The 21,405-nt window shown below is 39.4% G+C and overlaps 1 protein-coding gene across 2 annotated transcripts in view; it reads right to left on the bottom strand.

The window, feature by feature from the left end:
* The window catches only part of slc23a1 (solute carrier family 23 member 1), a 139,358-nt gene extending 128,161 nt beyond the window's left edge, over positions 1-11,197 (bottom strand). For both annotated transcript variants that reach the window (XM_073067581.1, XM_073067582.1), the window contains exon 1: positions 11,061-11,197. In XM_073067581.1, the coding sequence (XP_072923682.1) occupies positions 11,061-11,093 (33 nt within the window). In that variant the 5' untranslated portion in view covers positions 11,094-11,197. The remainder of the gene's footprint in view (positions 1-11,060) is intronic.
* Between the last annotated feature and the right edge of the window lie 10,208 nt (positions 11,198-21,405).

Here is a 21,405-nt window from a genome sequence, read left to right as displayed (position 1 = left end):
AGAAGAAACTATAGTCTACAGTTAGTGGATTTGGTGAATCAAGAACAGAGGAAGCAGACAAACCAGATCATTTTGTTTCCCCCCATTTTGTGGAGTCTGAACTAATTCTTCCTCTGGGATAACCTAGTTAGAACAATTGAATATGGACATAAGGAGCTTCAGGTGTGACCTGCTAAACCTGAGACCTTTCTCAGAGGAATAGCTACTTATAATGTAAAATGTCAGACCTACGAAAGAAGCAATCTGTAATCTTGATAGACTATGTTTTGGTCATCTCAGTGAACTGGTTTGGACTAGTCAGAGTTGAAAGGCACAAATACACAAGACTGGGGTGGGCAGAACATTGAAACAATGTTAGTTGTAGCCCTGGAATAGAAACAGTAAGAAGGTTACCCAGGTAGGTCAGGTGATCTTCAGCCAATGGGAATGGAAATCCACAGGTTCAACTGATGAGGAACACTGAGAGTCAGGAGCTCCAAATATGCAGGAGCGATAACTCTCAGCAACCAGAGACCAACCATCACGGATAAGGAGGACCCCACGGACACGTGGAGATCAGAACCACGAGGAACACCTGGCCAATGTAGACTCCTTTCTCTTTCTTGACTGTTCATGAAGGATCAGGGATTCTAGTGGGGTGCACACAGGTAGTTACTTTGTGAACCCAAGTGCTATTTAGTTGAGACAATTGAAGTTAATTGTCTGTAAATACAGATTCTCTGTGTCTCACTGATCATTATTACAGGGGAAGATTCTTGTAACACCCCAATCCCTGTGATGTCCATAATAAAGTACCTTAATCACTTTCCCCAACACTAGCTTAAACACAGCAATCACTTAATAAATGCTTAAAAGCAATCACAGAGCATTCAGTAAAACCCAGACGGGCACCCCACAAATGTCACCCTCTCATCAAGCTCATATACAAATGTGGCTTGATAAAAGAATCAGCTAACAGCGCATGACTTGGTGGTGAGAAGGCTTCTTTTCATAAGCAATGTATGCCTAAGGTCAGTATGATTTGGAGTTCAAGCAAACAGGAATGTTAGGATGTTCAGATGAACCTTCATTTGAGCGAATGCTGTGTAAGAACTATCATTACACAATTATCAATCAATAAAAAAAATCACAGATCATACACTGTATAAAATTACAACAAAAGTATATTTACCAATTATAGCTTTATCAAACAGTTATTAAGAGAAAGAAAAGAAAGATAAAATAAGAGGGCCCATTGCAGTTAAACTAGTCTAAATGTGCACATGACTGTTGGAACTCATTGTCCAAAAGCTGGATATAACCATTCTCATGGTGCTGAATTATCCTCACTAATCACTGGTAGAGCTTCCCGTATTGGAATCCTTCCTCTTGTGAAGTACTCTTCGCAATTGCATCTTCCTATCTGAACAATTCCTATGGCCGACTCTCCCAATCTTTCTGCATCTCCCGCCAAAAAGACCACAGACCCCACTAGTGTCAATCATTAATCTCTCTCCACTTAACTCTTAGAACTTTCTCCCAATTCTATCATCCTGATTGGCCGACACAACATTCCTAAGTTGAGCATCATAGCCCCTTATCTTTAGCTGAAAGCAAAACATTCTACCAGCAGGACACACTATTTTTACAGAAAAGTAGCAGTAGGAATCTTAAACAGGGCATTCACCATCTTAAAGGCAATCTTATAGGAGCCTCTGACACCATAGTACTTGATTCATCAAGAGATAAGATAATGTGATATCTCGCAGCCTGCGCAAGGACAAAATCATATACAGATGACTAAGGCATACTGAGAGGAAATAATGGATAAATTCTGTCCAAAGGAAGAAGACAAAAGTGATCATTTACAGACAGACCATCAGACCAGAGTGTCTTGGAGCCCCCAGAATAATAATGGACAAGCAAGCTGTCATAGCACCAGAATAGTAGTCAAGGACTTAGTTGAATGTCTTGGGCATGAGTCCACCATTCCCTGACAAAATGTAGACATCTGTAAGGTGCAAGAAGGTCATGCAGGGAAGGTGATGTCACAGGCAACTTCCTCCCTGCTTCCCCTCCCCCACCCCTTGATCTTTCCTCTGATTGGTTTTCCTACCTCTCCCACCTTCTTTATAGGGCCCCTGCCCCTCCTTCTTTAATCCTGACGAAGGGTCTTGACCCGAAACGTTGACTGCTTCTTTCAATGGATGCTGCCCGACCTGCTGAGTTCATCCAGCTTTTTTCTACATCTTGATTTGACCACAGTATCTGCAGTGTACTTTGTGTTTCCCACTTGGAGTACTGTGCTCCGTTCTGGTCACCTCACTACAGGAAAGATGTGGAAACTATAGAAAGGGTGCAGAGGAGATTTACAAGGATTTTGCCTGGATTGAGGAGCATGCCTTATGAGAATAGGTTGAGTGAACTCGGTCTTTTCTCCTTGGAGCAGCAGGGAATGAGAGGTATCCTGATAGAGGTGTATAAGATGATGAGAGTCATTGATCGTGTGGATAGTCAGAGGCATTTTCCCAGGGCTGAAATAGCTAGCACCAGAGGGCACAGTTTTAAGGTGCTTGGAAGTAGGTACAGAGGAGATGTCAGGGGTAAGTTTTTTATGCAGAGAGTGGTGATTTTGTGGAATGGGCTGCCAGGACAGTGGTGAAGGCGAATACCATAGGTCTTTTAAGAGACTCCTGGATAGGAACATGGAGCTTAGAATAATAGAGAGCTATGGGCAACCATAGCTACTTTCTAAAGTACATGTTCAGCACAGCATTGTGGGCCAAAGGGCCTGTATTGTGCTGTAGATTTTGTTTCTATATTTCTATTAGCACTTGCTTTTCTAGTTAGCTGTATTTCCTACTCTAATTTTCCTTTCCTTATTAGTATTTTGGTCATCCTTCATTAGTTGCATATATTGTCTCATTGAACAAGGATCACATTATCTGACATGTTATCTGTTAATGATTTGGATGATGGAATTGAGGTTTATGGCCAGGTTTGAGAATAAAACAAAGATAGATGTAGGGGAAGAAGTGTTGAGGAAGCAGGAACTGTGCAGAAGGACTTAGACAGATCGGAAGAATGGGCAAAGAGTTGACAGATAGGATATTGTAAAGGGAAGAGTTTGGTCATACACTTTGCTAGAAGGAATAAAAGCATAGGCTTTTTTTTCAAACCAGGAGAAAATTTGGAAGTCAGAGGTGCTAAGGGACTTGCGAGACCTCATGCAGGCTTCCCCAAAGGTCAACTTGAAAGTTGAGTTGGTGGCGAGGAAGGCAAATGCGATGTTGGCATTCATTTCGACAGGATCAGAATATAAAAACTAGGAGGCTGGCGCTTTATAAGGCATTGGTCAGACCACACTTGGAACTTTGAGAGAAGTTTTAGGCCCCTTATCTAAAAGATGTACTGGCTTTGGAGAGGTTTGCGAGAATGATTCCAGGAATGAAAATGTTAACTTATGAGGAGCAGTTGATGGTTCTGGGTCTGTATTCATTGAAGTTCAGAAGAATAAGTGGGGTGGGGGGGGGGGGGGGAGAATCTCATTGAGAGTCAAAAAAAACTCAAACATTTCAGGACAAATAGTGACCGCACTATCAGCATGAGCAATTACACACTCTTTTTTGCTTTATTTGAGAATGCATGATACAAACCACTGTATGGTAGTGAAAGTCACATGCTGGTTCATTTATCATTTCTGTCAGGTGTACTTTGTCACTCTTGGTTAACTTATTTACTGCAGAATATCAACAAATTGTTGAAGTGTGGAGATTGATGTTGTCCTTGACTTGTTTCTCACTCTTGGTAAAGGATTGTTATGAATGTACCACAGCTCTGAGGGGCCGAAGGGTGCGGGGGTAGCCCCCTCCTTTGTGAGAATCGCAAGATCACTATTGAGTCAATTCAGGAGACACAGGAAATGAGAGAAAGACATGCAGAATCCACAAAAGGGTTAGAATGTGTCCTGGCCTCTGAAAGGCGGACCCATTGATAACCGGCTATTGTCTCTTGGAGACGGACTTGTGTATTGCATCCTGGACGATGCAATCAAAGCCCCAGGCAATGAACCAAGGAGGAGGTTGGTGGAGGGATTGCATCATCCCCAACCTGATTGACACCTGAGACCCTGTGAGTCAGGATAAAAAGAGGGTCTGTGGGAACAGCCCCTCAGACGCACCAGAAGAAACGCTAGCGATCCCGTAATAGCGAAAGCCGGTGGAAGGCCACGTGTGTCCGCTTCCATTTGCCCGGAATCGGTGACCTTTGCCACGGAAAAACGGTTTTTAGCTAACAACGGGGAACTCAACTCTCAATGACTCTCGAAGGATTGACATCATAAACAGAATGGGCAAGTTTTAACCCGTCTCTCTCTCTCTCCAACAATTGCCACACAGGGTCCCCAACGGCGGCAGCCTGTATGAACTGAACGAACTATATATTTCCATCGGACAATTCATTATCCCCTAGACAACGATACAGCTTATTTCTTATTGATTATTATTATACCCGCGCTTTTAGATTTAGTATTGATGACGTATATTATCTGTGTGTTTGCATTGATATTATTTTTGTGTACTTCTATCAATAAATACTGTTAAAAATAGTACCATCAGACTTCAACGGACCTCTCTATCTTTGCTGGTAAGTGACCCAGTTATGGGGTACGTAACAGGATCTTGACTTGTTTCATAGAAACTGATACAGAATTTAGCTTCCCTTCATAATGGAAGTAAAAGAAATGTTTAAAGTATTATAAATAATTGTACTTTGCCAAGGAATAATAAACAATTTTAACAATATATTGCTGAAGGTTCTACAACTCAGTAAGGTCTCTCCTTCTAACAGAAGCTTTTACATTTTCTAGTTAGTTTATATAAACTCAAACATTTCATTAAGGTGAAAATAGTCCTTCATTAAGGTGAGTGGTTGAAGTCAGAGGTGCAAAGGGACTTGAGAGTCCTCATGCAGGATTCCCTAAAAGTTAACTTGCAGGTAGAGACAGTGGTACTTTTCCTTCATTAAGGTAATTAATTGTCCTAAAAAAAATAACTGTGCAATTCATAATGCAAAATAAAAAGATGGCAGATGATTTAAATAGGTATTTTGCATCCATCATCACTACGGAGACTATCATCCCAGAAACACCTCTAATTTAATCATCAGAAGAAAAGGAAAACTCGGGAAAATTACAATCACTAGGACAATGTTTCTAAGCAAATTTTCAGAGCTGTGGCCTGACAAGTCCTGACGTCTTTATGATAAGATTTAACTGGAACTGATAGGCAAAACAGCTGATATGCTGGTTTTAGTTTTCCAAAATTACCTATATTTAGGGAAATGCCCATTAGATTGGAAGATGGTAAGTAAAGTTTCCTTTACACAAAAATGCACATGGTAAATAAAGACTAGTTAGCTGCTGCCAAAGAGGAAATGTTAGAACTTAGAAAAATTAACTGTAATCAGACAAAGTCAACATAGTTTTGTTAAAGGGAAATCGTGTTTGACCCAAATTCTATTGCAAAAATAGCATGTGTTGAGAATAAGGAGGAACTGTTGGATGTACTTTATTCAGGTTTCCTGAAGGCATTTGATAAAGAGCTGAATCAAAAGTTATTAGAGAAAATAAAAAGCTCAGTGTTAGCATGGCTAACAGGAAAGAGAGAGTAAGCATAAACAGGTCTTTTTCCTGGTTGGCAAGATGTAGTGAATGATGTGACACTGGGATTAATGCTAGGGCCTCAACCTTTTTACAATTAATATGAATGACTTGGATGAAGAAAACATCGAAGATATAGTTCCTACATTAGGTGAGGGCACAAAGAAAGGTAGAAAATTAAGTTGTAATGACATAAAAAGCCTGCAATGGTAAAATGACTGGTCAAATATCTGACAAATAATATAGGGCATTTTTGAAATTATTCATTTTGGGCAGGAAATATACAAGAAAAAAATATCATCTGAACAGTAAGGTATTGCCAAATTCTGAGATGCAGATGGATCTTGGTTTCTTAGTGTATGGTTTTCAAAAGGCTAGATGCAGATTCAGTAAATAATTTTCAGAGGGAATTGAGTAAAAAGATGCATTTTTCTGAACACTGGTGACACCGTATATGAAGTACCATGGACAGGATTTGTTACTTATTTAAGAAAGGATGTTAATATGTTGGAAGCAGTTCAAAAAAGGCTTGCTAGACCAATACCTGGAGTATCCAGGTTATCTTACAAACAAGGGTTGAACAGGTATCAGTTGAAAGTTTAGAAGAATGACAGGTGACTTGATTGAACCACAAAATCCTGACATCTTTAATGTAGAACAGGTGTTTCCTCTTGTGAAAGAGTCCAGAACTAGGGGTAAATATTTAGAAGGATTTGCCAATTAAGGCAGTGATGGGGTCTAAGACAGTAAGGCAGTCTTAGGCACCCTTTTCCTCAACTAGGGTGGAAGCAGAGCCTTTACATATTTGGAAATCATTTTGATTTTGGTGTATGGTAAAAGCTATGAAAATAGGAACAGGAGAATTATTCTTTTAAATTAAATATTTTCAGTGAAAATGTGTGCCTGAGTCCATGCACATACTTCACATGTGTATGCATGCACATGAACTTTCATGTGCCAGTGTTTTTTAATATGCGGGTGTCCAATTGTGTGTGTGTGTGTGTGTGTCAGTTTTCATGTGTGTATGTATACATGTGTATGTGGTAAGTTGATTTTGATGTGATTTTGCTTTCACTGAGGAAACACATTTTTATTTATCCCTATAGATGAGAAAAACAGCACTCCATTAATGCATCCAGATCCAGCTTTCCATTTACTGGATGAACAGTTACATGTTCCCTTCAGTCACTGTCTAAACTTCAGGTTAGAAAAGACAAGCAATCTATCCCAGGTTAATCTGCAAGTGAAAGCTAAATTAAAATGGAAAAGAGTAAAGCTCAACATCTGCCTGCCATTACTTCTTGTAAAAAATAAGGGAAGCTTCTTAAAACAAAAGCTATTTTAGTTTCGTTTCGAGTTGCACGATAAGCAAAATAAAGCCACATGGAAAGAGCAAGTAAATTGGATTTCAGTGCAATAATCCTGACATTGAGGTATTAGGCAAACTGATGCCTTCTGTTCTGAGATGATGTTGATTTGGTGGTCATCCCTATTTGCCAAACACTGAATCTAATCTTTGCAGAGATTTATTTGTATGATTCATGCAGAATTAAGTAGAGAATGCAGCATAAAAACAGGTGATTAAATGTCCATGCTGGCGCTCACACATCACTGAAGCCTCTTCCTGCTTGTTATCAGTAACAAACTATTTTATGATATCCTTCTCCACGATACCTTTAATCAGAATCAGAAGTACTTTATTGCCAGTATATGAAACATACCACAAGTAGGACCCCTTCCTGTCAGGAATTTCATAATCCACTGACAGATGCTGTAGGGTACACTGAGCTTGTTTTGGAAATAAAAGCCCAAGTATTCTTCCATAGAAGAAGCAAGAGAGAGGGAGATACCTGTTTTATTTAGGCAATCTTTGATTTTAAGTAATTCAAATCCAAAGACAGTGTTTGGACAAATGGGACTTGCTCATCAGGATTTGCAATTTCAGTCACAGCATAAAGAAGCAAAAGTGAGAAATTACATTACAGTTAGTCTTAGCCAGATAAGCAGCAGGAAATATTTTAAATGTTTTGTGAGATATTAGGTTTACAGGAGTTCAGAAGAGCTATAGGTTTCCCTGTATGACATCTTAATGATGGAATTTTGAAATATTGTGATGATTGAATGTTTCTTAAGGTAGCGATTTCCATTTTCTCATTCTTCTTTAAAAAGTTTCCTTCTGAAATATTTTCTTGATTTCTTAGTGACTTCCCCATGATGATAGTATCTAATTTTTCACTTAATCAAAATCTTTAATAACCTTAGACATGCCTGTAGGGTCACTGTCAATGATCCTCTCCTACTCTGTTCTCTTTAAGAACAAAGGGAGCCCCAATGCTAAATCTTACAGATCACCTATCAGTTAAAATCAACCAATTGTGCATCCTTTCCAGCGCTCCTATATCCTTACCATGATAAACCATATCCTGTTTACAAGTCTGGAATTCTAACTAGCATCTCCCCATGGAACTACATACCTGATCCAGATTTTGAAAGCTGCCACAAACCATGACCGGGATGACAACTTCATCAGTGTGCTGAAGAAGCACAGTTCCAAAATCCACATTGAAGCTCCATTGGCTCGCAAATCATCATCTCCAGTTTTGTATGTAATCAAAACTATTATAAACTTGAAATAGCTTACAAACATTTGAAAATAAAACGCTAAATTATCTAAAATACATAAACAATAACATTAAAAATAAACTTGTATTTTTTTTTTGTTTTATAGCCAATGGAAACCCTACACTGCTTATGAACTGGCACAGGATGAAAGAAGCACTTTCTCTTCCACAAGTGCTGGGGGCTCTCATCCAAACTGAGGTGTGACTCTGAATGCATCCAGTGATAGAACACATTGATTGATAGTAAGCAATTCAGTAAGCTCTAGGCTTCTGTATTCAATAAGATGTCAATTCAAATGATATGAACTGCCAGCTTTTATCATGAAATATCCCTATATGATAAATAATCGCGTATCAAACCATTCAAACATGATCTACACGAAGTTCCACTGAAGCTTAACATAAAACTTCTCTACTGTACTTTTAAAATTTATTCTTCCCAGAGATAATCACCCATACTTGGTTTTGTTTTTGTTATTGACTTGTGTTACAATATTTAAATGTTATATGCATTTAACTCCTGTGTCCATTTGCTCCTCTGCATCACTGTTTTTCTCCAAAACAGACTACTCAAAGATGAAATGCAGTACCTAAAAGTTATTTGGTCTCTTGATAATCATTTATCAATTTTTTGCATATTCTTTAACAGGACTGATATTATTTTGTAATGTGATACAGTACTGACCATCAGCCTCCTATCCTTCCCACCCCATAAATCAACATAATTTATCATATCAGTTGTGAACAAGAGCATTGAATTGAACAAGTCTAAGGTCTAGGCCAGACTTATTTCAGAATTGAGTAGGCATACATCCAACCTTGCAAACATGTTATTGCTCCTGTTAATTAGTTGTTTCAAGTCCAAGCAATACATGTTTGCTAATTCAGACTGTGTAATCAATCTCTAGTTCTGCAATCAATCTGGTTTGTCATCAAAATAATCAGTTACTATAAATCAACAACACTGAATTTGTTCCATGGAGGTTTGCCATATGAAGGTGCACAATTTTAAAACAGATCCACGGCATCAAAGATCATCAGAGTCTACGCTCTCTCAGAAGGGTCTGCATGCTAGGCAGCACAGCATGTTCAAGGACACTGTTGTTGGTAACTTTGTCCCTCCATGAGATCCAGAGGATGCATCTGAGACAGCGCAGGTGAAAGGTGTTCAGCCTCTTTTCTTGGTGAGCATACAGGGTCCACGTCTCACTTCCATAGAGGAGGGTGCTGAGAACACAAGCTCTGTAGAACTGTATCTTGGTATGCAAACACCATCACATAAACTACAGTACAAGCCCATTTTGGCTTTAGTTCTAGTGTTTTGGAACTTTTATAAAAAATGGTTTTGAGTTTTCAGTCAATTTAAGTCTAAAGTTTAATACTGTAAATCCAATTATTAACAAAAATATCAAGTGTTTACATTGTATTAAAATACGTAGGTTTTCAGTAAATAAAGCACCTAGGAAATTCATCTTTTAACACTGCCCAGATTTTGACATCATGGGCAGACATTTATTATACTTGAACTTGTACATTAAATTCATATAGATGATTGTGCTGGAATCTACTGAGATTTAAAAAGCCAAGATAATGCAGCACTCCCTAAAGGCATCTACAATTTATGTGACTGCGGAACACTGCTGCACATCCTTAATCAGTCAGACTGTAGAAACTATATTGATTCCCATAGACTTTGCTTCAGCATTCATAAATTAAAATGGCCAACAATGCCAGATCATAAAGAAAAAGATGAAATAAATAGAAAAGCAAAGACAAAATAATGATAAAAGTGGCAAAGAAAACATAATTTTTTAACGTAAAAGGAAAATACTTGCAACAACTGATATTAAGTGATTGAGAAGGATTTATTACTATATTAAATACTATATACTATATTACTGTAGGATTTATTACTATATTAAAATTTTACCTAGGAAGGTTTTTGAGTAGAGTCAGTATTTATCACCCAGATGTAGCAATTCTGTACTGTTCTAAATAGTTCAGTAGAAAATGTCTTACCAAGGTAATCATTTGGTTGCAATATCTAGAGAAGCAAAGCAACTTTATTGCAGCTTCTTAATGATTGCTTATGTATTAGAGTTGCTGCCTCATTTCCTCATTAATTTTTATGGGTGTTGGTGTCTTCCCTGCTATCTTCAGTGTAAAATCTGGGGTTAAATTTGTTTAATTTTTACATATGTTGACAAAATATAATAAGGCATCATTAGTCCTTAAAATAGGGAACTACTTAAACCTTCAGTCATTTTGATTGCTATGTTAAGTTAATCTATGAGAATTATTTTGTATATTAAATAATTTTTTCATACTAAACACTTAATTGTGAAAGACGTGGGAAAATTCTAGCACTTGAAAAATGTAATGAAAAGCAAAGTAGTCTCCAATAATTGACATGTGGCAACAAGATGATTTCAGCTAAGTAGGAATCTATACATCATTTTGAACCACAGCAGCAAAGATTTATCTTTTCTTTTTCTGTGTCTGTAAAATTTGATAGCAATGAGCTCTGACAATCTAAATTGTTTCCATTAGAAATAAGCATTGATCTTCCAGTTACAGTTTCGTACTCAAAGTCACAAATTAACTTATCTTTTTTAAACCTGTAATTTTGAAACTGAATTTAACTTCAAGTTATTTTTAATGTAACAGGGATAATACATATTTGAAATTCTAAAGGCACCAGATACGAAGTTTCTAAGTTTACTCATGACTCATCAATTTTAATTGTATTTCTAACAATTAACCAAGTTAACCAAATTCATGATAAAATTTAAGTATTTTACCTTTTGTTGACTTGTTTCTGAAATATTTTTCATTTTCTTGTTTAATCTCTATCCTTCTCAAAATGAAACACAAATGAAGTCACAAAGGGGCCAGTAGGTTTCACTTGAAAGTCTGGAAGCATTGACTCTTCAAGTCACTTGTCAGCACATTCAATAATAAGAAGGAATGAGTAAGTTAATGATTTTTGAAATAGTGTGAAGGACTTTAACCGATGGACTGGGAGATCTTGTACAACAAAGTGAAACTATAACCAAAATTATCTTTGGATAAGTCTTTTATCACAAAGATATGCATCAGCTGCACTGATTCTGTGTAGCTGATGCACATCTTTATGGCCACATTGGGCTATTTTTTGTGCTCAAGATCTTAAAGAAGCACAACTACCTTTGCTGATTCCAGAAATATGCATGCATTTTTTTTTTACCCTTATCACTCATTATGGAATATAAAAACAATTTTCAAAAGACTAGAATTTGGTAAAGACATAGAATTTATTTCTGATAGATGCAAGGTGGTGCACTCTGGGAGGATTAATAAGGGTAGGACACAAACAATAAATGGTAGAGTTCAAGAGAATCTAAGGGTCAGAGAGACCTTCATACACATGTGCAAGTGAAGGTGGTACTACAGGTAGATGAGGTGGAAAAGAAAGCAGATGCTTCTGTTCTTTAGTCAAGACATAAATTAGAAGAAGAGTGTTTAAGCTACAACATTTTAAAACAATTGTTCAGCCACGTCGAGAGTACCATGCAGTACTGTGCACACTGTAGGAAAGATATAAAACATTGAATGGGATTGCATTGAGAGGGATCAGTTACTTAGGAAAATGTAATGTTTGAACATTTAATTCACGGAGTAAAGGCCTGTCACTCCCAAGGGACCTGTGATAGAAATCATTTGAGAGTCAGACATTTTATTTCTTTATAATTTTGAGATATTTCTCCTTACTAACTAGTAAATTGAGTTTTTCACCTAATAGTTGATCAACTACCAATCTGCTATGTAATTAATTTATAATTACAATGAAGAAACTGTTAGAATTCAGGTGTTGGTCTAAGCTCTTTTGACATCAGGATAGTTATTAATCCTTTTGACATTTATTAGTGATGTAACAGCTGAATATATCAGCTATATCAAGAACACCACACCAATTGCTTTTTATGACACTATATTCGCCAGCTTTGATCCTACAGATTCAGTTTGAAAACCCAATGATAACTTTAGACTTTTATCCCTGAAAAACTAATTCCTATGACTATTAATCCCATTCTAAGCTTCTGTTCCTCCATATTCCAAGATGTTGGCATGAAAGCCGTACTGAAATTAAGAACACAGGAGCTCCTGTAAGAACTGAAATTATGTTCTGTCTTGCTGATCTTTAGACAGGAACCAACTAAATTAAATACCATTTAGATCCAGGAAAAAAATCTATTCCATCTAGATGTAACTGGTGACAAATGATTATTTTTCACATTTTTGTGAGATAGATTTTTTTTATTATACAGAATGCCACTCATCACCAATCAAGCTGAAAGAACAGTTTGCTTGATGGATATTTCTGATGCACTGACCACAGCCAAAGGTCACATCAAACAGCTTTGTCAGATTCTCCCAGGACTAGCATATTAATCACCTAATAACATAACATCACACTTCTGAAAGTTGAGAAAGAGCAGAGAAGGCAATAAAGTTGACTGCTAAAGAATACCATATTATCACAGTCAGTCCCTTATCTGAGCACCCTTATCTTTCATACTACCCCAGAACAAGGATGGCAAGCAATAATCTGCCAAGACATGTAGGCAAATAAGAACTTCATGCCCAGCAGCAGAAAACTGCTAGAACCAGATGTGTAAACAAAGTACAGGAGTGTAATAGGAGGCAGTCAAAAGCAGACAGTCACACCATTGCAACTGAGATGAATGGACCTGCCTCTGCTACAAGTCAGAAAGTTGGTGAAGATGCAGCACATATCAGACCACTGGACATGACAGAAGATTTCAATGTATTGATATATACTACATTCCATTTAAACAAGATATAATGAAGAAGGCTGCCTATCACTGAAGGAACAGGTGCCATCTCTGTGTGTTACTTGTTTTCTATTTAATTTGTTTTTAACAGTTATCGTGACTTTCTGATCTTAAAAAGTGTTTTGATTAATTTTATATTTCTCTTTAAAATAGCATTTTAAGATTATAGCATTCTTGGCAATATTTAAATGAACTTCAGAAATATAAAACTTGTTTAAAAGAAGAGGTCTTTCAGGCAGCACAGCTCCATGCCCAACTTTGCTTCCCGCCAAAGGCTATTGGAACCCTAGTGACATGTCACATGTGACCTATTCACTGCTGCAGTCCCACTTTGACTTGCTGGATGCCTCTGGAGTGTGAAATGTTACCCCCATCAGCCCTCTGCAACCTGCAGGTGGAAAGGGCCACAGGTAGTCAGTTCAATTACAGGCTCGAGTCCAACTCTACTTGATCCATACCGAATCTGTATATAATATAGAATACAGGTTGCTTAATTATGTTTGTAAGAAGTTCAAATACAAAATGATTTAGATTATTATTGCATAAAATATATTCAAAATAATTTCAGTAGTGAGTTGCAGATGAGACTGGCACAGATAGAACCAAAGAACACTACAGCACAGTACAGGCCCTTCAGCCCTCCATGTTGTGCTGACCCATATAATCCTTATAAAAAAGTACTAAACCCACACTACCCCATAACCCTCTATTTTTCTTTCATCCATGTGCCTGTCCAAGAGGCTCTTAAATACCCCTAATGTTTTAGCCTCACCACCATCCCTGGCAAGTCATTCCAGGCACTCACAACCCTGTGTAAAAAAAACTTACCCCTGATGTCTCCCCTAAACTTCCCTCCCTTAATTTTGTACCTACACCCTCTGGTGTTTGCTATTGGTGCCCTGGGAAACCGGTACTGACTATCCACCCTATCTATGCCTCTCAATCTTGTAGACCTCTATCAAGTCCCCTCTCATTCTTCTATACTCCAAAGAGAAAAGTCCCAGCTCTGCTAACCTTGCTTCATGTGACTTGTTCTCCAAACCAGGCAACATCCTGGTAAATCTCCTCTGCACCCTCTCCATAGCTTCCACATCCTTCCTATAATGAGGTGACCAGAATTGAACACAATACTCTAAGTGCGGTCTTACCAGAGATTTGTAGAGTTGCAACATGACCTCTCTACTCTTGAACTCAATCCCCCTGTTAATGAAGCCTAGCATCCCATAGGCTGCCTTAACTACCCTATCAACCTGCGTAGTGACCTTGAGGGATGTATGGATTTGAACCCCAAGGTCCCTTTGTTCATCCACACTCTTAAGTAACTGACCATTAATCCTGTACTCAGTCTTCTAGTTTGTCCTTCCAAAATGCATCACCTCACACTTACCCGGATTGAACTCTATCTGCCATTTTTCTGCCCAACTCTGCTGCCTGTCTATATCCTCTTGTAACCTTCGACAACCTACAACTCCATCCACAACTCCTCCAATCATCGTGTCATCCGCAAACTTACTCACCCATCCCTCCCCCTCTTCATTCAGATCATTTATAAAAATCACAAATAGCAGGGGTCCCAGGACAGATCCCTGTGACACTCCACTAGTCACCAACCTCCAGGCAGAATACTTTCCTTCCACAACTACCCTCTGCTTTCTTCCTTTAAGCCAATTTTTTATCCAAACAGCCAAGGTTCCACTTATCCCATGACTCATGACTTTCTGGATGGGTCTGTCATGAGGGACCTTGTCAAATGCCTTGCTAAAGTCCATGTAGACCACATCCACTGCCCTACCCTCATCAATTTCTTTTGTTACCTCTTCAAAAAACTCAATCAGGCTCGTGAGGCACGATCTTCCCGTCACAAAGCCATGTTGACTATCCATGAGTAGACCGTACTTCTCTAAATGCTCCTAGATCCTATCCTTAAGAATCCTTTCCAGTAGTTTGCAGACCACTGACGTAAGACTCACTGGTCCATAGTTCCCAGGTTTCTCCCTATTACCTTTTTTTAAACAAAGGAACTACATTTGCCATTCTCCAGTCCTCCGGCACTTTCCCTGCAGCCAAAGAGGATTCAAGGATCATAGCAAATGCTCCTGCGATCTCTTCCCAATTCCCACAACAACCTGGGGTGTATCATATCCGGCTCTGGGGATTTATCAGTCTTAATGTTTTTAAGAAGATCCTGCACTTCTTCCTTAATCTCCACATTGTCCAGCACACAGGGCCACTCTACTTCAACCTCATCCTGATCAAGATCCTTTTCACTTGTGAATACTGAAGCAAAATACTAATTTAGGACCTCCCCAACCTCCAGGCACATGTTGCCCTCTTTATCCCTCTTTACCCTCAATCCGGGTAAGTGTGAGGTGATGCATTTTGGAAGGACAAACCAGAAGACTGAGTACAGGATTAACGGTCAGTTACTTAAGAGTGTGGATGAACAAAGGGACCTTGGGGTTCAAATCCATACATCCCTCATACATACATACATACATACATACCTTCGTTGTCATCATCCACCTGTTCTTCACATACGCATAGAACGCCTTGGGGTTCCCTTAATCCTACATGCCAACTCATGCCCCCTTCAAGCTCTCCTAAGTCCTCTCTTCAGCTCCTTCCTGGCTACCCTATATTTCTCGAGCCCCTCCTACTTCCTGCATCTAACATATGCTTCCTTTTTCCTCTTGACGAGTTGCCTCACGTGTTTCATCAGCCACAGTTCCCTTTTCCTACCATTTTTTCCTTGCCTCAGTGGGACAAACCTATCCTGAACCCAGCTCAAGTGGTCCCTAAACGTCTCCCACATTACTTCTGTGCTTTCCCCTTTGAACATCTGTTTACTCGTCGCTAGTTCCTGCCTCATTCCTTCAAAGTAAGCCCATCCCCAGTTAAGCACTTTTCCATTTCGTCTGATTTTATCCCTTTCCATAGCTATGCTGAAGCTAAGGGAGTTGTGGTCACTCTCACCAAAATGCTCCCCCACCAAGAGGTCTATCACCTGACCAGGTTCATTACCCAGAACTAGATCCAGTATAGCCTCTCCACTCGGCCGATCCACATACTGTGTCAGGAATCCTTCTGAACACACCTGACAAATTCAGCCCCATCTATCTCCCTTGCACTCAGGAGGTGCCAGTCAATATGATGGAAGTTGAAATCACCCATAACTACTACCCTGTATTTCCTGCACCATTCTAAAATCTGCCCGCTTATAGAACCATAGAACATTACAGCACAGAAACAGGCCTTTTGGCCCTTCTTGGCTGTACCAAACCATTTTTCTGCCTAGTCCCACTGACCTGCACCTGGGCCATAGCCCTCCAAACCCTTCTCATCCATATACCTGTCCAAGTTTTTCTTAAATGTCAAAAGTGAGCCCGCATTCACCACTTCATCTGGCAGCTCATTCCACAGTCCCACAACTCTCTGCATGAAGAAGCCCCCCCTGATGTTCCCTTTAAACTTTTTCCCCTTCACCCTTAACCCATGACCTCTGTTTTTTTCCTCTCCTGGCCTCAGTGGAAAAAGCCTGCTTGCATTCACTCTATCTATACCCATCATACACATCTATCAAATCACCCCTCATTCTCCTACGCTCCAGGGAATAAAGTCCTAACCTATTCAACCTTTCTCTGTAACTCAGTTTCTCAAGTCCTGGCAACATCCTTGTAAACTTTCTCTGCACTCTTTCAACCTTATTAATATCCTTCCTGTAATTAGGTAACCAAAACTGTACACAATACTCCAAATTCGGTCTCACCAATGTCTTGTACAACCTCACCATTACCTTCCAACTCTTATACTCAATACTTTGATTTATAAAGGCCAATGTACCAAAAGCTCTCTTTACAACCCTATCTACTTGTGATGCCACTTTTAGGGAATTATGTATCTGTACTCCCAGATCCCTCTGTTCTACTGCACCCCTCAGTACCCTACCATTTAACCTTGTATGTTCTACCTTGGTTTGACCTTCCAAAGTGCAATACCTCACACTTGTCTGTATTAACCTCCATCTGCCATTTTTCTGCCCATTCTTCCAACTGGTCCAAATCCCTCTGCAAGCTTTGAAAACCTTCCTCACTGTCCACTACACCTCCAATCTTTGTATCATCAGCAAATTTGCTGATCCAATTTGCCACATCATCATCCAGATCATTGATATAGATGACAAATAACAATGGACCCAGCACTGATTCCTGAGGCACACCACTAGTCACAGGCCTCCACTCAGAGAAGCAATCTTCCACTACCACTCTCTGGCTTCTTCCATTGATCCAATATCTAATCCAATTTACTATCTCTCCATGTATACCTAGCGACTGAATCTTCCTAACTAACTTCCCATTCGGGTCCTTGTCAAAGGCCTTACTGAAGTCTATGTATACAATACACACTGCCTTCCCTTCATCCACTTTCCTTGTAACTTCCTCAAAAAACTTTAATAGATTGGTTAAACATGACCTACCACGCACAAAGCCATGCTGACTGTTTCTAATAAGTCCCTGTCTAGTCAAATACTTGTAGATCCCATCTCTTAGTATTCCTTCCAATAATTTACCTACTACTGATGTCAAACTTACCAGCCTATATTTTCCTGCTTACTTTTTGAGCCTTCTTTAAACAACAGAACTACATGAGCTATCCTCCAATCCTCTGGCACCTGACCCGTGAATGTCGACATTTTAAATATTTCTGCCAGAGCCCCTGTGATTTAAACTCTAGTCTCCCTCAAGGTCCGAGGGAATACTCTGTCAGGTCCTGGGGATTTATCTACTCTGATTTGCCTCAAGACAGCAAACACCTCCTCCTCTTTAATCTGTATAAGTATCTGCTCCTTGGTGTCCTGAGGGCTATTTAGGGGCCTATAGACTACTCCCAGCACAGTGACTGATCCCTTCCTATATCTGACTTCCACCCAGACAGACTCTGTGGACACTCTCTCTGCAGCACCCTCCCTTTCTATAGCCGTGATACTATCCTTGACTAGCAATGCCACTGCCCCCCCCCCTTTTCTACCTCCCATCTTATTCCTTTTAAAACACCTGAACCCTGGGACCTGCATCATCCAATCCTGCCCTTCCTCCAACCAAGTTTCAGTAACGACCACAACATTGTAGTTCCACATACTAATCCATGCTCTAAGTTCATTCTCCTTGTTCCTGATTCTCCTAGCACTGAAATAGACATTTCAACCCTTTTAACTGGCTACAATTATGTTTTGTCCCCTGCCTGTCCTTCCTCATCAACTCAGAACTCTTAGCATCTTGCCCTTGTCCTTCTATCTTAATCCTTGCACTCACATTCTGATTCCCACCCCCCACCAAATTAGTTTAAACCCTCCCCAACAGCTCTATCAAACCTGCCTGCCAGGATAGTGGCCCCCCTGGGATTCAGGTGCAACCAGTCCTTTTTGTACAGGTCACACCTGCCCCAAAAGAGGTCCCAATGATCCAGAAATCTGAATCCCTGCCCCATTCCCTCAGCCACGCATTTATCCTCCGTCAGCATTGTCGCTGAGGTGTTATTGGTTTCTTTACTTTCTTACTTTTATTTAGTTTTGGTAGACCATTTATTAATACTGTGTGTTTGCTGCTCCATTGATTCAATTTTTACTGCTACTTGCAGTGATATTAATTTATTGATTTCTTAGCATGCCCACTCCTCTTAGAATTTATGGATTGACGGAAGCCTGCAGCTCCATTAATTTATCCATTCAATGGTGCCCAATGCTCCATTAATTTATTGCTTTGTTGGTGCTTAGGTTGCTCTGTGAATTTATAAAGCTGATGTAGCCTGCATTCTCGTTTATTCACTCATGTATGCTGTTGTATTATTGAATCACTGAAACCTAAAGCACAGAGGACGAGACCAGGTCCATCATTGCCAGCCAAGCCTCATCTAATTTTCCAGCTCTTGGTAAACTTCTAGGCTGCAGCAACTCCTATATATCCAAGAAAGTTTTAAATTCATTGAGATTTTCTGCATCTAACATGTCTTTGATTAGAGTTCCTTCACCACCCTGTGGGTGAAAAATATTTTTCCTCATATTCCTTCTAAATTTCGGCCTATTGTGTTTCATTCATTTTCTAAAATCCACATTATTGGTGTTTATCTAAATACTTTACAGACTTGTGAAAGATAAGATTGAGATCCTATAAAATAGAAAATTCCAGGGATTAAATCTTGAAACATCATTTGAAATGTTCTCTATGAAAACATTGCAATATATGTTGTGCTTCTTTAGAATCTTATTTGTTTCAATAATACAACTCACTCTCCAAAGCATTCCAATCCAACTTGTTTTGCTTCTCTGGTCATGGCACAAACTCCATAGAATCAGTTTGGTGGCTAACAAGGGCTGGGAGACTATAAAATGGAATAATGATGAGGTGAGATGTGTCAAAGTCAAGTGGGAAATGCCCTTTGAAGATCAGTGATCTTAAGCACAGCAGGAGGACAATAATGTCGATACCACTTCACCACACCAACTTGTGTGCTCAAGGTTAGTATATCTTTGACTTCAGTATCTAAGAGAACAGTAGAAGCTCACAAGCTTTATTTATTCAATACAAAACTAATAGAGTTCAAAATATTAAGAGAGTCAAGGGAAATGCTTAGTGCAGAAAGGTGGTGCTGAGGTAAAACGCAGCCTTGTTCTGATTGAGTGGTGTAACTAGAATCAGGGGTAAAGTAACCTGGCCCCCTTCTACTTCCTATATTCTTCCATACTATTTCTCTGTTCCCCCTCCCTCTGCTTCATGGAGCTCTTTACTTTCTCTGACACACTCATTCCAGCCTCTCTGCAAACAGCCCTGGAGCTTGTGGATACAAGCACAAGTGTTCATATAATGGAAGATTAAACCAAAAATATATACTGGTGTGCCCCATTCATCAAAAGCTGTTGAATTCAATTTTCCTCCTCAAATGTTGTAACCTATACTGAATGAAGAAGTCATCTCTCCTGCTTTCAATGCATGAATGGCCACTAGACATTGAATGGTTCTCTCAAGCAGCTCCTTCTGAAGATGCATGCCATTACCATTCTTCAATGTACTGTGGAGCATCTTATTGTAAATGGGCTTTTTTTTCAAAGAAAAGATTCTACCTGTGCTAAGGGAAAGAAATCATTTGATTGCTGTAGAGACAGGAATGAATCACTGGTTAAAATTTCACATTCATATCAGTACAGGACCAGTCTAAACCTTCACAACTACAGCCAGGCTCGTCTCCAAAAGAAAGCTCACTTTATTTAGAATCATGGCTATGTACTCATTACATAAACAAGTTGTTACGAAAGTGCCACAACTCTGAAGGGCCGAAGGGTACAAAGTAGCCCCCTCCTTTTTGAGAATCGCAAGATCGCTATTAATTCAGGTCAGGGGACCCAGGAAATGAGAGAGAGATGTTTGGAATGTGTCCTGGCCTCCGCGATACAAAGCCACGGATATCGGCCATTGTCTCTTGAAGACGGAATTGTGTATTGAGTACTGTACTATTCCTTGAAGCCCTCAGGGAATGACCAAAGTGGGCTGATTGAGGGATTGCATCATCCCAACCTGATTGACATCTGAGACCCCGTGAGTAAGGATAAAAGAGGGTCTGGGGAACAACCCCTTCAGATGCACCAGGAGAAATGCTAGAAATCCCATGACAGCGTTTAATAGCGACAGCCAGTAGGGGGCCCGTGTGCGTCCTTTTCCATTTGCCTCGGAATTGGTGGGCCTTACCACGGAAGAACGGCTTTAGCTAAAAGGAGAAACCAACACCAACGGAACTCTGGAAGGCTCGACATCATAAAAAGGAAAAGCTGGCAAGTTCTAAAAATCTGTCTTTTGACTCCAACCAAAGGCTGCAGCCTGAATGAACTTGAGTGACTTTTATATTTCCATCAGACAATATATTATCCCCTAGACAACGATAGAGCTATTTCTTATTATTATTATACCCGCACTTTTAGATCTAGTATTGACGACGTATAGTATCTGTATGTTTGCATTGATATTATTTTTGTGTATTTTTACCAATAAATATTGTTAAAATAGTACCATCAGACTTCAACGGACCTCTCTATCTTTGCTGGTAAGTGACCCAGTGACGGGGTACGTAACAAAGTACATTTCATTGTACCACCTTAAGTAATGTTACCATCAAAATGTCTGATAATTAGACAAGCTAGTGCAACATATGAGGAATTATTTAGGTCCGTACTTTTTGTAATTTCCACCTTGACCAACTTTAATGAATTCTGTTCTTCGTGTTTCCTAAATACGCGTTTTCCATTTTATTAAGTACTGTTAGCTGT

The sequence above is a fragment of the Hemitrygon akajei genome, chromosome 15 (assembly GCF_048418815.1).
Source record: "Hemitrygon akajei chromosome 15, sHemAka1.3, whole genome shotgun sequence".
In the NCBI taxonomy this organism is placed as follows: domain Eukaryota; kingdom Metazoa; phylum Chordata; class Chondrichthyes; order Myliobatiformes; family Dasyatidae; genus Hemitrygon; species Hemitrygon akajei.
This window is presented reverse-complemented; position numbering and strand designations above follow the sequence as displayed.